Genomic DNA, 18,435 nt, shown 5'->3' on the forward strand with positions numbered 1-18,435 from the left:
ACAGAGAAGCAAAGATTCCTGTGCATGTGAAAAAACCCTAAAAACATCCTGCATTGAAGTATTATTTAGGTATTCTTCATCATTCCTTTTAACACTACCATCATAGTTGGGGGTTTTATCATCACATTATATTATTATATTATATAATATCAATATATTTTTTAACAAATCAGCATCAACATCATACAACATCACTAATTCTGTGCAGTAGTTTTTCTTTCATCTTTTGGTACAACTTGTGCTGACAGGCCAAGATAACTAGCAGCTGTTCTCTTGGTGCTATGACGGTCACAAAGACCCCGACCACCGCCCCTAAACTGAACACTCATGTCAAAAGTGTTGACTTAATGCTTAATCTGTGTGAATCCCTGTGAACATCCTGACTGACCAACAGGAAACCAGAGGCCTGTGTCTCGCAGGTATGCATTGAGAGTCTTTCGAGTCACACCAGGCTCCACCGTCACATCAAAGTCCTCTGGGTGGAGATCCAGAACCTGTTCCATGTTCCTTAAGCTGAAGCACACTCCCCCCTGAAGGATGATGACACAAACAAACACAGGAAATAAGACTTATGACAGTTATCACCAAGATGACATCCTGCTGGTTATTGTTGTTACTAAAGATGTTAACTGTTCTAAGTGGGAGAAAGTATGACCACACAAATATCTCACCTTCATAGCTCCAACCCCTCCCTCCAAGCCAGTCCCAGTGCCAAAAGGGATGATGGGAAGGCGGTGCTTGTGGCAGACCTTTGCCAAGGCACTGACCTCCTCCACACAACGTGGAAACACCACCACATCTGGAGGACGGCATCTGCACAAAAATAATGCAATGCTGTCACATTCTGTTTTTTCTACTTCTCCAAAGAACCACACCCATTCTTCCCACTGCTCCCAGCAGCTGAGCCAGAAACCACAGCTCACCACACACGTTTTTGCCTCAGGTTGTGTCTCCCTGTAAGAGTGTGTTAGATGTTCAGGCTAACGCATCAGGTGTTTCGTTGTTGTTCTCCAATAAAAGTGTATGAATCTACATGTTCTCGTGCTATAATCAGTACAGTACAGATCAGCTCACTCCTCGCACCTTTGCAAATGTGCTGAGGCAGCATTTAGCTGCAGAGGTCGCTTTGCTCACCGCCATGCTGTCATCACACAGATGCAGCCATTTATACCTGCCACTAAGGCGCTGCAGTATTCTACCAAACCAAAGGGGTCGCTACTCAGACAATATTGTGGCATGTGTGCTGATAAGGAGGGGAAAGAGACAAAACCAGAAGCCAGTACTTTGTCAAGGTTTTTGCAAAGTTCTTTCCACAAGCTCAAGTTTTTAAACAGTTGCAAAAGTTGCATGACCAACTGACACGCCACAAAGATTGCGTCGCGTGACACAGGATGTGCGGTCAAAACCGTCATCAGACACAACCGACATGTTGGCCTTAGCTCAGAGAGAGGGGCCTCGACAACTTAGCCTCTCCAGATTATTGGGTACTACATGCTTTATATAATATAACACAAAGCAGGAGAAAAACTAGAGTTGCATTGGCCGGGAATCGAACCCGGGCCTCCCGCGTGGCAGGCGCGAATTCTACCACTGAACCACCAATGCTTGCTGCAGCAACTTTTGCACGGAAGACAGTGGGTGAGCCGGCTGACACACGTGTATTTCACATTGTTCAAGCATTCTCTGTATTTCAGGATTATGAGACTAAGTGTGACTATGACTGTGAAACTAAAACTGGGGAACAGCTGACATTTTAGTGATGTTAGAGGCTAGACAAAGACCTGCTCAGATAACCCTTAAAAGGACTGCTGAGACCCAGTGATCCTGGTCTGTTATACCCCATGGTTACAATAAAGCCATGTTTGCCATCGTACATGGAAAAACTTCCACATCAAGTATATTTGTTCTATCGCTCACCGTTATTTGCTTACTGTAGGAACTTCTGCAGGGAAAATAGACAGTGGCCCCTCTGGCCAGTTGCACATGCAAGTATATAGATTAAGGTCTTCTTTCTTGAAACACTTCATTTTAACACTAGGGACACAACATCTGTCAATGTTTGTTTTTTGGCTAACAGAGAAGCAGTTTTAGAGTGGTGCATTCTATAACAGATTTACACATATATAGCGGAAAAATAAGAACTGCATTGGCCGGGAATCGAACCCGGGCCTCCCGCGTGGCAGGCGAGAATTCTACCACTGAACCACCAATGCTTGCTGCTGTGACTTTTGCACAGGAAATGGAGGGCTTTCTGGGCCAGTCGGCATGTACGAAGCAAACTTCCAGTGCATTTAACACCATCAGGCTAATCCTACTGGGTGATAAGCTGATTTTTGCATAGAAAACAGGAGACGGCCCCACCAGCCAGTAGCACATTTAGCATTGTTGTCAGCCCTGTGTCTACTACACAAAATCAATTAACTAAACAGATTCAGTGTTTGTCGTCACAATACAATTTCCAAGTTACTGAATATCACACACAGCTTGGGCTCTAGAACTAATTTCGTGGAGAGTAGCTGGACTTTATTTCTCTCCAGAGTTACCCTAGGTAAGAGACGACAGGCAGCGGTGTGTATAATTGTTTCCACCTGGTTCACTGACTGTACATTAGGGTTTTCCCAATGGGTCATATTATTTGTGCGACAAACCACAGCTCAGTGTAGCCAGCCTACTTGGAGTTTCTCGATGTAAGTTAAAACCAACGATTACTTGGATCCTACTTCAATGGGGAATAGTTGCAGGAACTTTTGCACAGAAGACAGACAGTGGTCCCTCTGGCCAGTTATTCACATAAGAATATAGTGTTATGGCCCTTGCAGGGGCTCCTGTCCAACTGACCTTGTGTGGGTGTGTCTTTCTTTCTTTCTTACAGTTATATTGGCGGTTGGCAAACAAGTGAAAGGTGCATTACCGCCACCAACTGGTATGGAGTATGGTCTGGAACGACGTGTAGGTGTGTCCTGCCATCTCTCCTGCCTTAGGTGCTACCTAAGCTGACTCTAATTAGCAATTAAGTGTACTTAAGGCGAGCTCTAGTGCCACATTAAGTGGCTTTATTGTCATTTTAACTATGAGCAGTCGTGCAGTACACAGTGAAATGCGACATCGGTCCTCCAAGACCATGGTGCTACATATAACAGGCTATCAACAAAGGACTACATAAAGTGTAAGTGTGCAAAAAACGAAACAGCACAACACCAGACAGAACAGAATAACGCCGACACTAGACAGTGCAATAGAAAAGTGCAACAACAACAGTGGGTTGTGATAAAAGTGACTTGACGTGTGTGTGTGTGTGTGTGTGTGTGTGTGTGTGTGTCAGTCCAGTCACTGATCTGTTTAGGAGTTTGACGGCTTGGGGGAAGAAACCGTTTTGCTGTCTGGCAGTGAGGGCCCTACTGCTCCGGTACCTCTTGCCAGAAGGTTGAAGATTGTATGTTAGGGGTGTGTGGGGTCCTCCACAATGCTGGTGGTTTTGCATATGCAGCGGGTGCCAGAGAGCCTCGTTGGTTTTTGTAGCTAGTGAGCTGTGCGTATGGTGACTGGTTTCCCCTGCTCTGTGGAGAGGACTGTTTTGGTGACTAACCCTTTTTTTTTTTTTTTTTTTTTTTCCTTTGACTCACTGTTCAGTTTATTGACCAACATCTGGGTTTTGTTGTTTTCCTTCTCTAAAAGGTGATAGCGGCTTGCCTCTTTTTCAGTTTAATTTCACCATTTGCCTCCCTGTCTCCTTTTTTTCAATTTGGACACCTTTTGTTACTTCCCCGTCATCCCCTGGACCTTTTAGGGTAATGTTACAATAGGTTTACACTTCATTTTAACCCCTAGGTAGCACAACATCTGTCAATGTTTGATTTCTGACTAAGAGAGAAGCAGTTTTAAAGGTGTGCATTTTATAGATTCAGATTTAAAAATATATAGATGGAGGGAAGAAAAGTAAGCCCTGCATTGGCCGGGAATCGAACCCAGGCCTCCCGCGTGGCAGGCGAGAATTCTACCACTGAACCACCAATGCTTGCTGCAGCAACTTTTGCACAGAAAAGAGAGGACGGCCCACAGTCCAGTAGAACGTTGTTTAGGGTTTTCTCTAAGTGTTGGGAACTGTATGTGAAGAGCAAGGGTGGATCTGAATGTGAAACTGAAATTGGCTAACAACACAGTCAGTCACAAGACAATGAACACCTTTCAAAAAGTGCTCACTACTGTACCAATGCCTGATGAATCTTAAATGGCAAACGTCATATACTACATTTCTTCCTTGGATCCTACTTCAGTTGGGTACAGAACAAAACTGAGGTGTCCCTAGGATTTATACTGGTATCCTCAACTACTCAGAGAATCTGGAAGCTCTAAGCTTTTGAAAGTGTTCATTAACGGAGGTAAATGATTAGCTGACTGGACAGTGAACCGAAAAACTGAAGAGAAGCTAGAGAGAAAGTGCAATAACCAAAAGTCTACTAAATAAAACAAATTAACTAAACAGATCTAACGTTTGTCGTCACAATAGAATTTCCAAGTTACTGAATGTCACATCCCTCATGGTAAAGTTTGGTAAACTTGACTGACTGAATATGGTTATAAGATAAAACATTTTGTTAGAGTATTATCTTTACAGCACTGCAATTATCTTTTACAACATGACATTTAACACGTTTAGTCTTTTGTATTTTGGACTGTCAGTGAGAGAGAACAATGAATTTGTAGACGTTGCTTTAGTCTGCGCTTTTTAATTCACACGAAATGTACTTTGATATGGGCTGTATCAATAAGGACATGAAAGGATTTCTCAGAAAGATAAATATAAAAAGTGAATCTCTTGAAAAGAATCAGGAAACTGTTATGATGCACGACCATTAAGATGAGTCCTAGCGTATTAGGAGTTACTGGGTTGAAGTTAAAGTATTGCTTGCTTATTGCGCGCTAGGAACTTTTGCAGTGGCTGGGAATAAAACCCAGGCCTCCCGCGTGGGAGCTTGGGATTGTTTAGCTCAACAGGCCTAAGCAGTTTCCTTTTCATTCTCTATGGTAGTGCTAAACTTCAGGTGTCATATTTTTAACCATCGTGATCCTTCTTGTGCTGTTGTGAGTTTGAGATGCGGCACTTTTTAAAAATTTCCCACTTTTAAATTTCAGGAAACAAGACAACTTATGTACCACCTGAAACAGATCTCAGCGATCCTTGTTCATTCATCAAAAGTAAGAAACGTTGTTTGTAATGAGAGTAAACCAACAGATTAACTTTTCAGGTGTATTTTAAAGGTAACAGAAGTGTCCACTGTGATTTCATTTACTTGATTTGTTTAAGGAAGCTTCTATCGCTTGGGTAAAGGCGGTTAGATTTAATCAGCTGTGGTAAAATGGCATGATGAAAATGACGAATGAACCTGTCTTGATGCATGCTCAATCAGGCCTGAGTCAAATCCCGGTCTCTCTCCATTTTCATTTATGGTTGATGTTCACTTAAACATCTGCTTAATGCATAGATCATTAATTATTCAAAATCACTTTTACATTTTCTCATCTTTTCATCTCGCTCAGAATTTGCACAAATTAATTACAGAGAGACTGCATTCATTTTTTTTTTTCAGGACCCAGTACAGATGCTGCTTGCACATCTTCACTGCTGTTTTCAAAAGTGAGCACTTTGTGGACAGAAGGTGAGCGTGTACAGCACGTGAAAAGTTCCTAGATTTTTAGCACTAGTGATGCTGCTGTAACGCTGATTTTTAAAAATTTTATATTTTTTTTAATGTATTCTAAGAGAAACAATGTAAGAGTAACACTGCTTTTCAAATATTTATGTTTAAATTTTAGCTCCTTCAGTTCAGCCAGCTATGGCTGGTTATAAGCATGACCTCAGCAGCTGGACTTTCTCTTCACACCAGAAGCTGTGGATGAAGACTGAGCTTCAGGATCTTGGACTGTGGCCTGGGTCTCAACCAGTGCGTAACTCCAAGGGAACGCCACTTCACTCCGGCGTCTCCCTCCACAACCTGAGTGGCTGACCTACCATCTCCAAATTTCTTCCAGCTCCACCCCTTCTTTATATGGAAACCAGAGTGTGTTATCATTGTCAGGTTAAGAAACAAATACATCTTGCCATGACTCCATGGTTGCTTTCGTCTACAAGTGGTCTCTGCTGGTGTGGGCAGGCCAATTGTTGGCACCACTGGTCAGTATTACATCCTATCCTCATGACTGACAAGAACTGGTGTGCTGACAATCCACGATGGCTGGAGAAACTGTCCAAAAGGTTTACCGAACTTTTCTGACATCCAAAAAGGCCATCTGCAAGTCTTTACGGATGAGCTGAGGTGGACTGACAAATCTCCAGCAAACATGGCAAACCAAATCGACGAACTCATGCACCACGAGTATGAGCTCACCTGGCATACCTCCATGCCACAGACTGTGTCTGGGACTCTGAGGCATGAAGCACAAGGACAGGGGAACATTGGGCAGTTACAGAGGAAGGGAATTTTTTTTTTTTTTTTTTTTTTTTTTTTTTTTTTTTTTTTTTTGGACCCAATGCGACCCATATCGATCATGATATGACAGTGTGAACGGCACAAATCCGATCTGGGTCACTTTCATATGTGGTACTGAATCCGATACATATCCGATGTTTTAGAAAGCGACTGCTGTTTGAACGGTCATGTTACATTAAATCAGTCTTTTACGTCACTGACACAAGACAGATGCCAATTATCAGCTCCGGAGAAGCGGCCGATAAGACATTGCGAACGCTTCCTGGCCATCCAGTGTAGATGTCAGTGAAACTGTTGGGAAGACAACGTTGGAGAAACGTGAACATTTTATTTGTACTATATAATCTGCAGATTCTGACAGAAATCTGCAACTATCCTTTGAAGCACCGCTCCTCTAAAACAGCAATAAGGATAATTATTAGGTTATTTACATTATTATGTAAATAACAAAATAACTTAAAGCAAAAATTGGGAAACATAAAGTCCTAAGTCTTTATATTAAGGCCATCAGTCAAACAATACTGTTTGGTCTGGGTCTAAACAGAGCGCGTTGTGTGTGACAGCCAAAGTGTCTGGACCATCTCCAGCTGTTCGCTGCATGTATTAAAGATAACTTCAGACATTGTCCTGAATTGATTCTTCTGTCTGGTGGACATGTCTGACATAGGCTGTACAGTCACACAGGTAAAAGACAAGCAGTCGTGTTTCTAATAATATAAATCAAACAGAAGGTTATGAAGATAAAAGCTGTGAGACCCCTCTAGAGAAAGTGTGATTGTTATCATCACATGACGTGACTTAGAAATAATGTACAAGATTTAAGGGCAGCACTAACAATTTATTTTATTTTTTTATTTTTTTTTTAAAACAGATTACCTGATGGTAAGCATACAGTTATATAAACATGTAGGTGAACTCTAACAGGTTATAAAGAAGAGTGATACTTTTGCAGAAAACAATTTACTTTTTTACATTTACAATGTTATTTATATAAACAAAAGAAATGTAACTAGAGAAAAAAAACTCTTAGGTACAGTGTCAACTGTTTCTTCCTCATTTCTTTTCCTTTTTTTTTTTTCTTTCTTTTTTTCTTCCATCTAAGTCTCTCTGCCTCATAGAAAGCAGACTCCTGAAACTCCTTCCAGGTCATTTCCTTGTCCACGCCTTTGTCTCTGTATAGAGTACACTTTCAAAGGGCAGCAAATATTTTTCCTGCCACTCCAGCGAAGCCCGTATGAATGTGTGGACTATTTGGTCCCTGTTTCAGGTCCCTGTGGCTGAATCTGCTTTTCCTCCATCCTTCTCTTCTCCCTCTTCTTGGTAGCATCCGGTTCCCTCTGGAAAAATTCTGTCTGAGCAAATTCTTCAAAGGGCATTTTAGGGTTACCGATTCCCTCAGCAGCATAACTTTGATGCACCTTGTTGGAACAATAGGAATAGCGCACAGGCCCTCTCTGGTAAAAATAATGGACGGTGGATCCATCTGTCTCATATTGAGACTTGGGCTGTCCACAGGCAAGACAAGTCTTTGTCTGCCTTTTTCCCCTCAGGCTGCTGCTGCCTTTCCAAGATGCCCTCCACAATCTTCTCTATTGAGACTTGTGTCAGTGGTGTAGACAGGGCAGGAGGAGGCGGGTTAAAGACGGCAGGCTTTATGGTGACTACAGGGATACTAGTTGTTTCACTGCCTTCAGTTAAAGAGTGCCCCAGCTGCTGAGTCTCCAGAAGTTTTTCTGGGCTTATGTTCAAAGATGAATTGGTGTTGAGAAGTTTAGCCAAGTGCTTCACATACCGGGATACGTGCACCTTGGATGTGGGATGCAGCAAGCTGTTGGGATCTGTAGCAGAGCGATGGACCATGTCTGCATAATCTTGATCCACAAGCTTCACGCAGCAAATATAGTTTTCCTGCCACTTCAGGGAAGCCCGTATGAATGTGTGGACTATTTGGTCCCTGTGGCTGAATCTGCAGAGGTGGCGTCCGGTTCCCTCTGGAAAAATTCAGCCTGAACAAATTCTTCAAAGGGCATTTTAGGGTTACCGATTCCCTCAGCAGCATAACTTTGATGTATCTTCTTTGAACAATAGAAATACGGCACAGGCCCTCGATGGTACAAAATAGTGGATGGAAGATCCATCTGTCTCATACTGGGACTTGGGCTGTCCACAGGCAAGACAAATCTTTCTGCCTTCCTTCCTCAGGTTGCTCCTGCTGTTGATTCTCTAAGATGCGTTCCACAATCTTCTCTATTGAGACTTGTGTCAGAGGTGTAGACAGGGCAGGAGGAGGTGGGTTTAAGTAAGCTGGCTCCATGGTGACCACAGGAACACTGGTTGTCTCACTCCCTTCTGTTAAAGAGTGCCACAGTTGCTGAGTCTGCAGAAGTTTTTCTGGGCTTGTGTTCAAAGAAGTGTTTAGAAGCTTAGCCAAGTGTTTCACATAACGGGATATGTGTAGCTTACATGTGCGGTGCAGCAAGCCGTTGGGATCTGTAGCAGAACAATGGACCTTGTTTGCATAATCTTGATCCACAAGGTTTTTCTTCCCGTGGTGCTTTTGCAGAAAGTCATCTATTGTCTCTTTCATGGGTCGTGTCTAGCGTGTGTGGTCCAGCACAAAAATCCGTCCACCTGTCTTTATGGGTCCAGTGCGAGCACTCGATGACGAGGACTACATCGACAAAAGTAGAGCTTTCTGGGAAACAATAGTAATAGTTCAGTGGTTGCTCATATCATGTAATAATAATAATAATAATAATGCCAAATTGTTTGACAATACTAATATGTTAACTTTCACATGACTGTAGGTTGCTGGATGTCTTCTGATGGTATCTCCTGCTTTAAAAGCACACTAGCAGAAAATGGTTGGGTCACAGGTGGTGCTGATGCATGTAATGCCACGGCTAGCTGGAGAAGGGTCCCAATGCTGGAACCTGAAGTTGGGCAGAGACAGGTTTTTGTACAGAAGATGGGGCCTGAAGGGCACCCAGTTCACCTTCTGGGTTTTGTGTTTGTCCCAGTTTAAAGGGACTGGACGGCAGCCTGGCTCTCTGTATTCAAGCCCAAATCGCTCTCCAGTATCTGACAGAGAGGTGACCGTGGCTCAGGGGGTTGGGAATTGCATCTGTAACTGGAAGGTCGCCGGTTCGATCCCTGGGCTCTCTGTCCTGGTCGTTGTGTCCCTGGGCAAGACACTTTACCCTACTTGCCTACTGGTGTTGGCCAGAGGGGCCGATGGCGCGATATGGCAGCCTCGCTTCTGTCAGTCTGCCCCAGGGCAGCTGTGGCTACAACTGTAGCTTGCCTCCACCAGTGTATGATTGTGAGAGTGAATGAATAGTGGTATTGTAAAGCGCCTTGGGTTCCTTGAAAAGCGCTATATAAATCCAATCCATTATTATTATTATTATTATTATTACTTCTCCTGACCGGTCACTCTCCTGGAGGCTGCATTCAACTCCACCACTAGAGCTGGATCAAAAACAGAAGGGAGAATGACAGCCGGCTGCTTACGGTCCACCAGTCTTTGGTAGTTCCATCGTGCCACCCCTGTCATGCCCTGGGCCTGGAATAGTTCAGTGGATACATGAGTGCCGGTGATCCACTGGGCCTGGTGAAAATGGTAACCCTCCAGCTGTGAAGTGCATCGGAAGGGAATCCAGATGGGGTCCTTAGCGCCTTCGCCAGGAACATAGTTTAGCTAAAGAGTCCCACCATACCGAAACATTACACCCTCGGAAAGTTCAGGGTCACTCAGCTAACCACAAGGAATATGCACTCTCTCTATGCGCCACACCTTCAGCATGGATGGCTTGAAAAGTGGGACGTTGTTGGGGCCTGTGGCCAGGTAAAAATGGTTTAGGACTCTTTTCCACTCTGTTCAGCAGCTCTGTGGGTTGTGATATTTTGCTCCCGCAGTGCTCTCGTATGTGTTGCTTAGTGCGATTAGCAGAATGTATACAACAGAACTTATAAGCATGGAGCCTCTTCAGGGTCGCCTGATCAACCACTGAGAAGGCAGCAGAGAAGCTGGCAGAAAGTGCTGATCAATGGATGATGCTCAGAGGTGAACTCCCACAAATCGCCTCAGGCAGTGCAACAGGTCAAGTTTCACAATAATGCTGCTATTTTAGTGGGTTTAAGGCCCTAGCAACAATAGCAGGAGTCGTTTTCCAGGCATCCCACGATAGATTTTCACCAAGGATACAGTCTGGGATCCTAAATGGAGCACAGCAAAAAGTTCACCTACATGTTCATATTACACTGTATGCTTACCATCAGGTAAGCATACAGTGTTTTGAAAAAGTTGATTTAAGCAAGTTGTGAGTGCTGGCTTTAAATCTTATATATTATTTCAACCATGTTTTCTCTAGAGGGGTCTCACAGTTTGTATCTTTATAGCCTTTGTTTTATTTATATTAAAAGTCAAGCAGTCATGTTTCTGTCTGTTTCATAGGGGTGGGTTTAAATAATTGATTTTCTGATTTTAAATCTCTTAATTTGAATAAAGCGATATTGATTCATTAAATCCTGGATCGATTTTTACATGCGTGTTTTGCCAAAAATGCCAAATCTCTGGTTAAAGCTCACAAAACTATTTCAACAACCACTAAACAGGTAAAACAGCAAACGAGAGCAGGTAAATGGATTCCACACAAAGACGTAAAAGGAGAGTGCGCACCCGATGCATCAGAATCTATAAGATGTTTGCGTTCTCACCCGACGGCACGTACGCAGACACACTGGAGGCTGAAAGCTGACATCTCACAGATTCTGAGCTACAGGTTTTTATCTCTCTCCAACCAAAATTCACTGAACCAGCAGCAAAAGATCCAAACTAAGCTTCACATTTGATAAATATCATCATTAATTCACTCTTACTTTTGCCGTTTTGCTTCCACCACGATAAAATCGCACTTCGTGCACAGCTCTTTCTCTCTCTGTGTACTTCAAGAACAGAAAGAAATCACCTCCGACAAGAGATCCTAATTTCTGCTGTTCAATGCCGAAGAAATGTAAACTTTTTATGCCAATATCATGGTCCTGGGTGTGACCCAGTGTTTTGTGTTTAATTTATATTTCTTGGGTATTGTTATTAATGGTTTTAGTTCTTTTGAAACTAGAAGCTAGAACAACAATGTGCCTTCCCTGTGTCCGTATTATGTCTACTCCACTTATTTTTCCTGTCCCACAGTTCATGCCTCTGTCTCAGGGTCCACATCTGTGTTGTTGTTGTGTGTGTTTTTTTTTTTTTTGTTTTTTTTTGTTTTTTTTTCTCCCCCCGTCCCCAAGTACTCACTGTTATCTTTGTTCCTAGTCTGTCGTTTCCAGTTTTGTAGCTTCCCAGTGTTTAGTTTTAGTTTCCAGTTTTCACGTTAGTTTGTTGCAAGTTTATTTTATGGCGTTTTCTGCTACAGCGCAATAAAGCTGCCTCTTTTAGTTCACCCTAGTGTCTCAGAGTTCTGCATTTGGTTCCTTCATCCTGCCTCCCATACAGCAAACCATGATAAAAGAATTTCTGTGTTTCTAATAAAAACTCTACTTCAGCAGCATCAGGTAAAGTTAAAGCAGAGCATGTTGATTCATGGTTTTCTTGTGTTTTTGATCGACTGCTGAATATTTTTAAGAGTCTGAATCTAAGAGTACATTGTTCACCATCTTACAATGCTGTGACTGGAGCCATTGTTCAACTCTTGGTGAGTAGTACTCATGGCCATTGATCAATGATCATGATAATTTCAGATCACTTTCCGGTTTTGTTTAATACTGTAGCGAGCGATGTGGATTTGAACAGTGATGGCCCTGTGCGGCAATCGCGCACGATTAACTCCCAGTCAATCGCCCACTTCATTGATGCTTTCCTTGACTCTCCCCTCTCTGATGCTAACTGTAATGGGGTTTTATCAGCGGATGAGCTTGCTAACCTCTTTTATACTACATGCGCTGACATCCTTAATTCTGTGGCACCTCTGAGAATTAAACGTGCCAAATCCTCACAACCCTGGCTAAATGATACTACTCGCGCCCTTAGGCGTGAATGTCGTCGTGCTGAAAGAAAATGGAGGAAAGACAAACTCCACGTCTCTCTGGACATCCTCCATAATTGTCTATCTAAGTATCAAAAGTCTGTTAAAGCTGCCAAATCTGCCTTTTTGTCTAGCATTATTATGACTAATAGCCACAACCCCCGAGCACTTTTTAATACTTTTAATTCTGTGATAAACCCTCGCACTACCACTTATAGGGATGCCTCCCCTGCTCTTTGTGATAAATTCTTAAAGTATTTCTCTGATAAAATCTCAGCTCTAAGGGCTTCTCATCCATCTCACCCATCATCAGTTTTAGACCCAGTTCCAGCTTCTGAATGCTTGACTGTCTTTCAACAGTTTGAGCCAGTGTCTTATTCTGCTTTAAAAGATATAATTGATCATCTCAAAATCTCTGGTTCCCCGCATGATATTCTTCCTTCTTGTTTCTTTAAGGAAGCTTTACATGTTATTGGTCCTTGTATCTTATCTCTGCTGAATGCATCATTGTCATCAGGTTGTGTACCGTCTGTCTTTAAGCATGCTGTTGTGCAACCTATTATGAAAAAGAAAAATCTTGACCCTAATGCTCTCACTAACTTCAGGCCGATCTCTAAACTCCCTTTTATTTCCAAAATATTGGAAAGGGTAGTTCTAAAACAACTTCAGGCCTTTTTAGATGCAAATGGTATTAATGAAAAGTTTCAGTCTGGTTTTAAACCTCGCCACAGCACAGAGACAGCCTTACTTAGAGTTTTTAATGATCTTCTTTTAACTGTAGATTCTGGATATTCTGTGGTCTTAGTTTTACTTGACTTGTCTGCTGCTTTTGACACGGTTAATCACAACACTCTTCTATCAAGATTGGAACATGTTGTTGGTCTCAAAGGTACGGTTTTATCTTGGTTTAAATCCTATCTCTCAGAGAGGTCGTTCTCTGTTGCTATGGGGCAACACTCCTCGGCTTCTGCCCCTATTTATTGTGGTGTGCCTCAAGGGTCCGTGCTCGGTCCTGCTCTTTTCTCTTTGTACATGTTGCCGTTGGGATTAATTTTTAGAAAACATAACATCTCCTTTCACTGTTATGCCGATGATATCCAGATTTATTTACCTTTGAAATCCGATGTGACTGCTTCTTTGCAACCTCTGTTCAACTGTTTGCATGAAGTTAAAATTTGGTTATCACATAATTTTCTTACATTGAACGAGAATAAGACCGAAATCATAGTCTTTGGTAGTCACACTCCGCTAGACCAGTTAGCTGACGCCCTAGGCCCTCTCGCTAGCCATCTTTCGTCCACTGTAAGAAACCTCGGAGTGTTCCTGGATGGCTCTTTTAAACTCGAGAAACAGGTGTCCACTGTGGTAAAAAACAGCTTTTACCAGTTGCGTCAGATTTCCAAAGCAAAGCCGTTCCTTCCTTTAAAAGATCTTGAAAAGCTTATCCACGCATTTATTACATCCAGATTGGACTACTGTAACTCCCTCTACTCGGGCCTCCAACACTCCTCTCTTTGCCGGCTCCAGTTAATTCAAAATGCAGCTGCGCGTCTTTTAACAGGTACGAGAATTCATGAACACATAACTCCAATTTTAGCCAAATTACATTGGCTCCCTGTTAAATATCGTATAGATTTTAAAATTCTTTTGTTCACTTTTAATATTTAGAATAATTTAGCGCCCAGTTACCTTTCTGATTTACTCCATTCATACAATCCCAACAGGGCACTTAGATCATCCAACCATAGGCTCCTAGCACAACCTAGGACTCGAATGAAGTCGAGAGGCGACCGGGCCTTTGCATCCGTGGCACCCAGACTCTGGAATAACCTCCCCGTTCATATTCGCACTGCCGAGTCTATCCAGTCTTTTAAATTACGTCTTAAAACTTATTTTTTTACTTTGGCTTTTGATTCTGTCTAGTTGGCTGTTTTAGCTTGTTGCGTTGTTACCTATTGTTTGTTGTCCTCTTCTATTGTTTGTTTTAACTGTCTCATGTTTTTATTGACTGTGAAGCACTATGGTCAACACTGTTGTTTTTAATATGTGCTATATAAATAAATTTTGATTTGATTTGATAATTTGCATATTAATGATTATGACACAGACCTGAAGGCCCATTGTTGGTCAATGGTGCTAGCGTCGGCCATCCACTAAAAACACAGGTGTTTTATACTGGTGTAAACACTCTTGCACTGGCTGGGAATCAAAACCAGGCCTCCTGCATGGGAGGTTGGGATTGCTTAACTAAACGGCCCCAAACAGTTTTCCATTCATTTTCTATGGTAGTGCTAAACCACTACAGATGTAATATATTTTTGGCCACTATGGTCTTCTGGTGCTCTTGCGAGTTTGAGATACGGCTTTTTTTTTTTTTTTAAATTTCAGAAGACAAAACAAATTATGCACCGCTTGCAACAGATCTCAGCGATCCTTGTTTATGTTCTTTTTTTTTTTTTTTTTTTTTTTTTTTTCTATTTTATTTTTTTGCCTGTCCCGTTTGGGTCTTTAGCCATCAGAATTATTGTCTGAAGGCCAAGAAGGATGCCCAACAGATTTACTTTACCAAGTGGATCATCACGGCTCTGCCATATTGGTCCATTTGACCTTTTTGTTGTTGTTATTATGATTATTTTTATTTTTCAGTTGTTACAGATGGGACAGACATGACTGAGGGATAGGTAAGAGAGAACAAAAGAGAGGGGTGTAAAGAAAAACAGAGGGGAAGAGGGACGGTGAGAAAGGGGACTTAAAAGAAAGGAAGAAAAAAAAAAAACTCACCTGGATCACCTGTTGAGAGAAGGGGGGGGGGGGAAGAGAAAACAAGCAAAAAAGAGAGGAACATAATAAACACCACACCATTGCAATAATCTAGCTAAGTGTAAATAACAGTAAATACTAAATATTGAATGTTATTGTGCAGCACCCAAGATTGACAGTGCACAATGTGCTTTGAGGTAGCAGCCAAGAAAGGTGTAGTTTGTCTGTGAACACCTGTGTGCGCATCTGTATGGATGAGCGCACTTGTATTCAAAAGGTTTCTCCATGTAACGATCTGTTAGGGGGTGTGGGGAGCATTAGCCCCGTCCCCCAGGGCATGAAAGAGGCATGGAGGAGATCGAGCCCGAAGAGCACCATCGGCTCCTTGGTCATTGATCAAAGATAAGAAACGTTGTTTGAAATGAGAATAAACGAACAGAATAAATTTTCAGGTGTATTTTAAAGATAACAGATGTGTTGCAATATCATTTGCGATGAAATGGACAAGGGCTGGGCGATATGGCCTAAAATAGATAGATATATATCGCGATTTTTTTTTTTTAATTTATTTTTTTTTTTTTTCCTCCCCCCCCCCCGTATAACGTATTTTACACACTGTAAGGCGAACTTAAAATCCTTTAATTTTCTCAAAAATCGACAGTGTGCTTTATGTATGAATTCTGGTTGTGCTTACTGACCTCGAACAGATTTTATATGGTACATGGCGCGCAGAAATCTGTCCAATGTTTTAGTACAACTTTGGTAAGCTACGAAGGCGCACCGCTTGGTGGATTGCCGGAGCATTACGGCTACTGTAGTCAGGAGCCTCGCAGAGTAATCTGGGTCCAAAACTCCGTCTGCTTCAGGTCCCAAAATCAAACGAACACTGCGACACAGTTTGTATTGCCTGGAGAAAAAACACTTATCGCAAATGTTTATTCAGATTTTCTCTTTATTGTTCTCCTGCATCCTGCTGTTAAACCCAGCCACAATGTGCAGCAAGATTATAACCTGAAATGTCTTTGTTTCTGTTTGGAATCAATTTTGTTTAATATAATTGTTTATTTTTTCACTGCATGTCAAGATGCACAAGAAAGTTGCGCCATATCCAGGGAAAATCTCAGTGGTGTTCCGCAAGGGGCCACTTGGATACACTCTCCAGGACCCGTCAAAAGAAGCTCGACGGATTAAAAATGACCCCAAACTGCAGGACAAGTCTGCACCTGTGAGGGAGGACTTTGTACGTCAGAATGCTCTGACTGACGTCTATCAGAGAGGAGGGGATGTGTCTGACATGAAGGAAGTGCAGGGAGAGAGTACATCCTGCAGTTTGGAAAGTATAAAGGGAAATCTTTCCGGTGGCTTCTGGAGAATGATGTCGGGTACACCATGTACCTGATCAAAGATCTCCAGAAGGAAGAGGCTGCAGGGACCTCTGTGGAAGAAAGGCATGGCAAGGAGAGCTTGCATTCATTTGTACAGTATGCCCTCAGCTTTACAGAGAAAGACTCTTCTGAACTGCGAGACCAGCAGAGTGAGTGTTGCTGCAGATGCCTCTGAGGATGATCAGCTGGTTGGCTTTGGCTCACGAACCAAGAGCACCTGGAAGGATATTTGGGATGGCAGAGGTGACGGCTATGCAGCCTTTATCATGAGGAAGAGCTGCAGTCAAGGAACATGGATGCATAAGTTGCAGCAGTACCTGCGGAAGAAGCAGCAGTCTGCGTCTGATTGCAAAAATCCTCCAACTAAACCCCTGGGTAAATTGTTTTAATAATATTTAATAACGTTGTTGATGTGAAATAAGTTCAGTATATATTTATCTAATTGTTGCCTGCATCATAGGGATGGATGAGGATAAAGCCCTGGAGGACGCAATGCTGAGCATCTCACCTGTAAAACTACAAATGCAGAGCTGTAAGTACTGCGCTATTACTAAATGTCAGACGTGATAATGGCTAAGTCTGTTTCTATCTCATATGCCTCTGTCTCTGCATAACTAGTCACTGTGCCAGCAGCAGCAAAAGGGTCCACACCCAGAGGATCTTCCGGAGCAAACACAGGCTTTCAAATGAAAGGTTTCAGAACTGGAGTACAATTGTTTTACATGAATTGTTCTCCAAAGCTGAGCCTGAACTTTAACTTTTATATATTGTCTTGTTCTTGTTTTTGTGTGTTCTGGCGATGTTCCTCTAATAGTATAGTTGTATGCTGGCATTATGCTAACACCACCTGGGTCTGGGTGCAGTTTCCCCCTCCAGGGGCAAGGGTACCTAGACTCAGTTCTTAGAGCACGCTTGGAGTGTGATTGTGTGTACAGTGTCTCTCTATGTCTGTCTCCACGTTGGTTGAGTGTTGAGTAATTGCATATGAGAGCATGAGGGTAGGAATGGATGTTTGTATCTGTGTGTGCCTGTATGTCTGTGTCTATATGTCAGGTTGGGTACCAGACGCCACCTCTCTGGGGACATCTCAGGACCTCTGGAGGCCTATCTCCCCCCACTTCCCCCCCTGCCAGTGGCGGACTCCCTCAGACATCGGTGCGTTGGTGGTTTTTTGTGTCCGGGGATGGGCGCCCAGGTACACACCAGCTCACTCCTGGTGGCTGCTTGTCAGGGCCTGGGGCTCGCTCAGGCCACTTCGGGGGTGGGGTGCCCTCGGCCTCTCGGACTGGGGCTCAGTCACTCTGGCACAGCTGGCTGCCGGCGGAGCTCACGGGCACGTCACTGCAACCCCCCCTGGCTTCTGCTCTGCGGCTGCTGAGTGAGCCCTCATCTGGGACTCTCCTCGGCTTTTTCTGGGACAGTGGCGCGGCTGCCCCTCTGTTGGTCTTCCTTGGTCTCTTGTGTTCTGGGGGCCTCTGGATGTCTGGAGTCTTGATCTCCTCCATACCTGCTTCATGCCCTGGAGGACGGGGCTGTGGCTCCCCCATACCCTCTAGCAGATCATTACATGAAGGAACATTACATCAAGCAACTTAAAGAAGTCCAGACGCTTTTCTTTGCAAGCTCCTTTGACTACGATGACCTGGATGACTGAGAACCTTCACAGACATACATGAAGGAACCTTTTTTTCCTTTTTCTTTTTTTCTTTTTTTGTGTGTCCCGTTTGGATCTTTAGCCATCAGAATTGTTGTCTTAAGGCCAAGAAAGATGCCAAG

At 43.0% G+C, this 18,435-nt stretch overlaps 1 protein-coding gene, 3 non-coding genes and 3 pseudogenes across 5 annotated transcripts in view; 1 reads left to right on the forward strand and 6 right to left on the reverse strand.

Annotated features, from left to right (window-relative positions):
* Nucleotides 1-18,435, reverse strand: part of ldhd (lactate dehydrogenase D) — a 51,405-nt gene that overhangs the window by 8,513 nt on the left and 24,457 nt on the right. For both annotated transcript variants that reach the window (XM_085414892.1, XM_085414893.1), the window contains 2 exons: nt 672-813; nt 389-530 (listed from right to left, as the gene is read on the reverse strand). In XM_085414892.1, coding sequence (XP_085271018.1) covers nt 389-530; nt 672-813 — 284 coding nt within the window. The remainder of the gene's footprint in view (nt 1-388; nt 531-671; nt 814-18,435) is intronic.
* On the reverse strand, nt 1,535-1,605 carry trnag-gcc (transfer RNA glycine (anticodon GCC)). The gene has a single exon. It is a non-coding gene; the product is annotated as a tRNA-Gly (tRNA).
* On the reverse strand, nt 2,059-9,075 carry LOC146666768 (uncharacterized; annotated as a pseudogene).
* On the reverse strand, nt 2,143-2,213 carry trnag-gcc (transfer RNA glycine (anticodon GCC)). Its single transcript has one exon. It is a non-coding gene; the product is annotated as a tRNA-Gly (tRNA).
* On the reverse strand, nt 3,945-4,015 carry trnag-gcc (transfer RNA glycine (anticodon GCC)). Its single transcript has one exon. It is a non-coding gene; the product is annotated as a tRNA-Gly (tRNA).
* Nucleotides 9,904-10,723, reverse strand: LOC146666771 (uncharacterized; annotated as a pseudogene).
* Nucleotides 16,359-17,226, forward strand: LOC146666772 (uncharacterized; annotated as a pseudogene).

Source organism: Rhamphochromis longiceps, linkage group LG7 (genome assembly GCF_057381845.1).
Source record: "Rhamphochromis longiceps isolate RC_006_pf linkage group LG7, R_longiceps_female_GT1.1, whole genome shotgun sequence".
Taxonomy (NCBI): Eukaryota; Metazoa; Chordata; class Actinopteri; order Cichliformes; family Cichlidae; genus Rhamphochromis; species Rhamphochromis longiceps.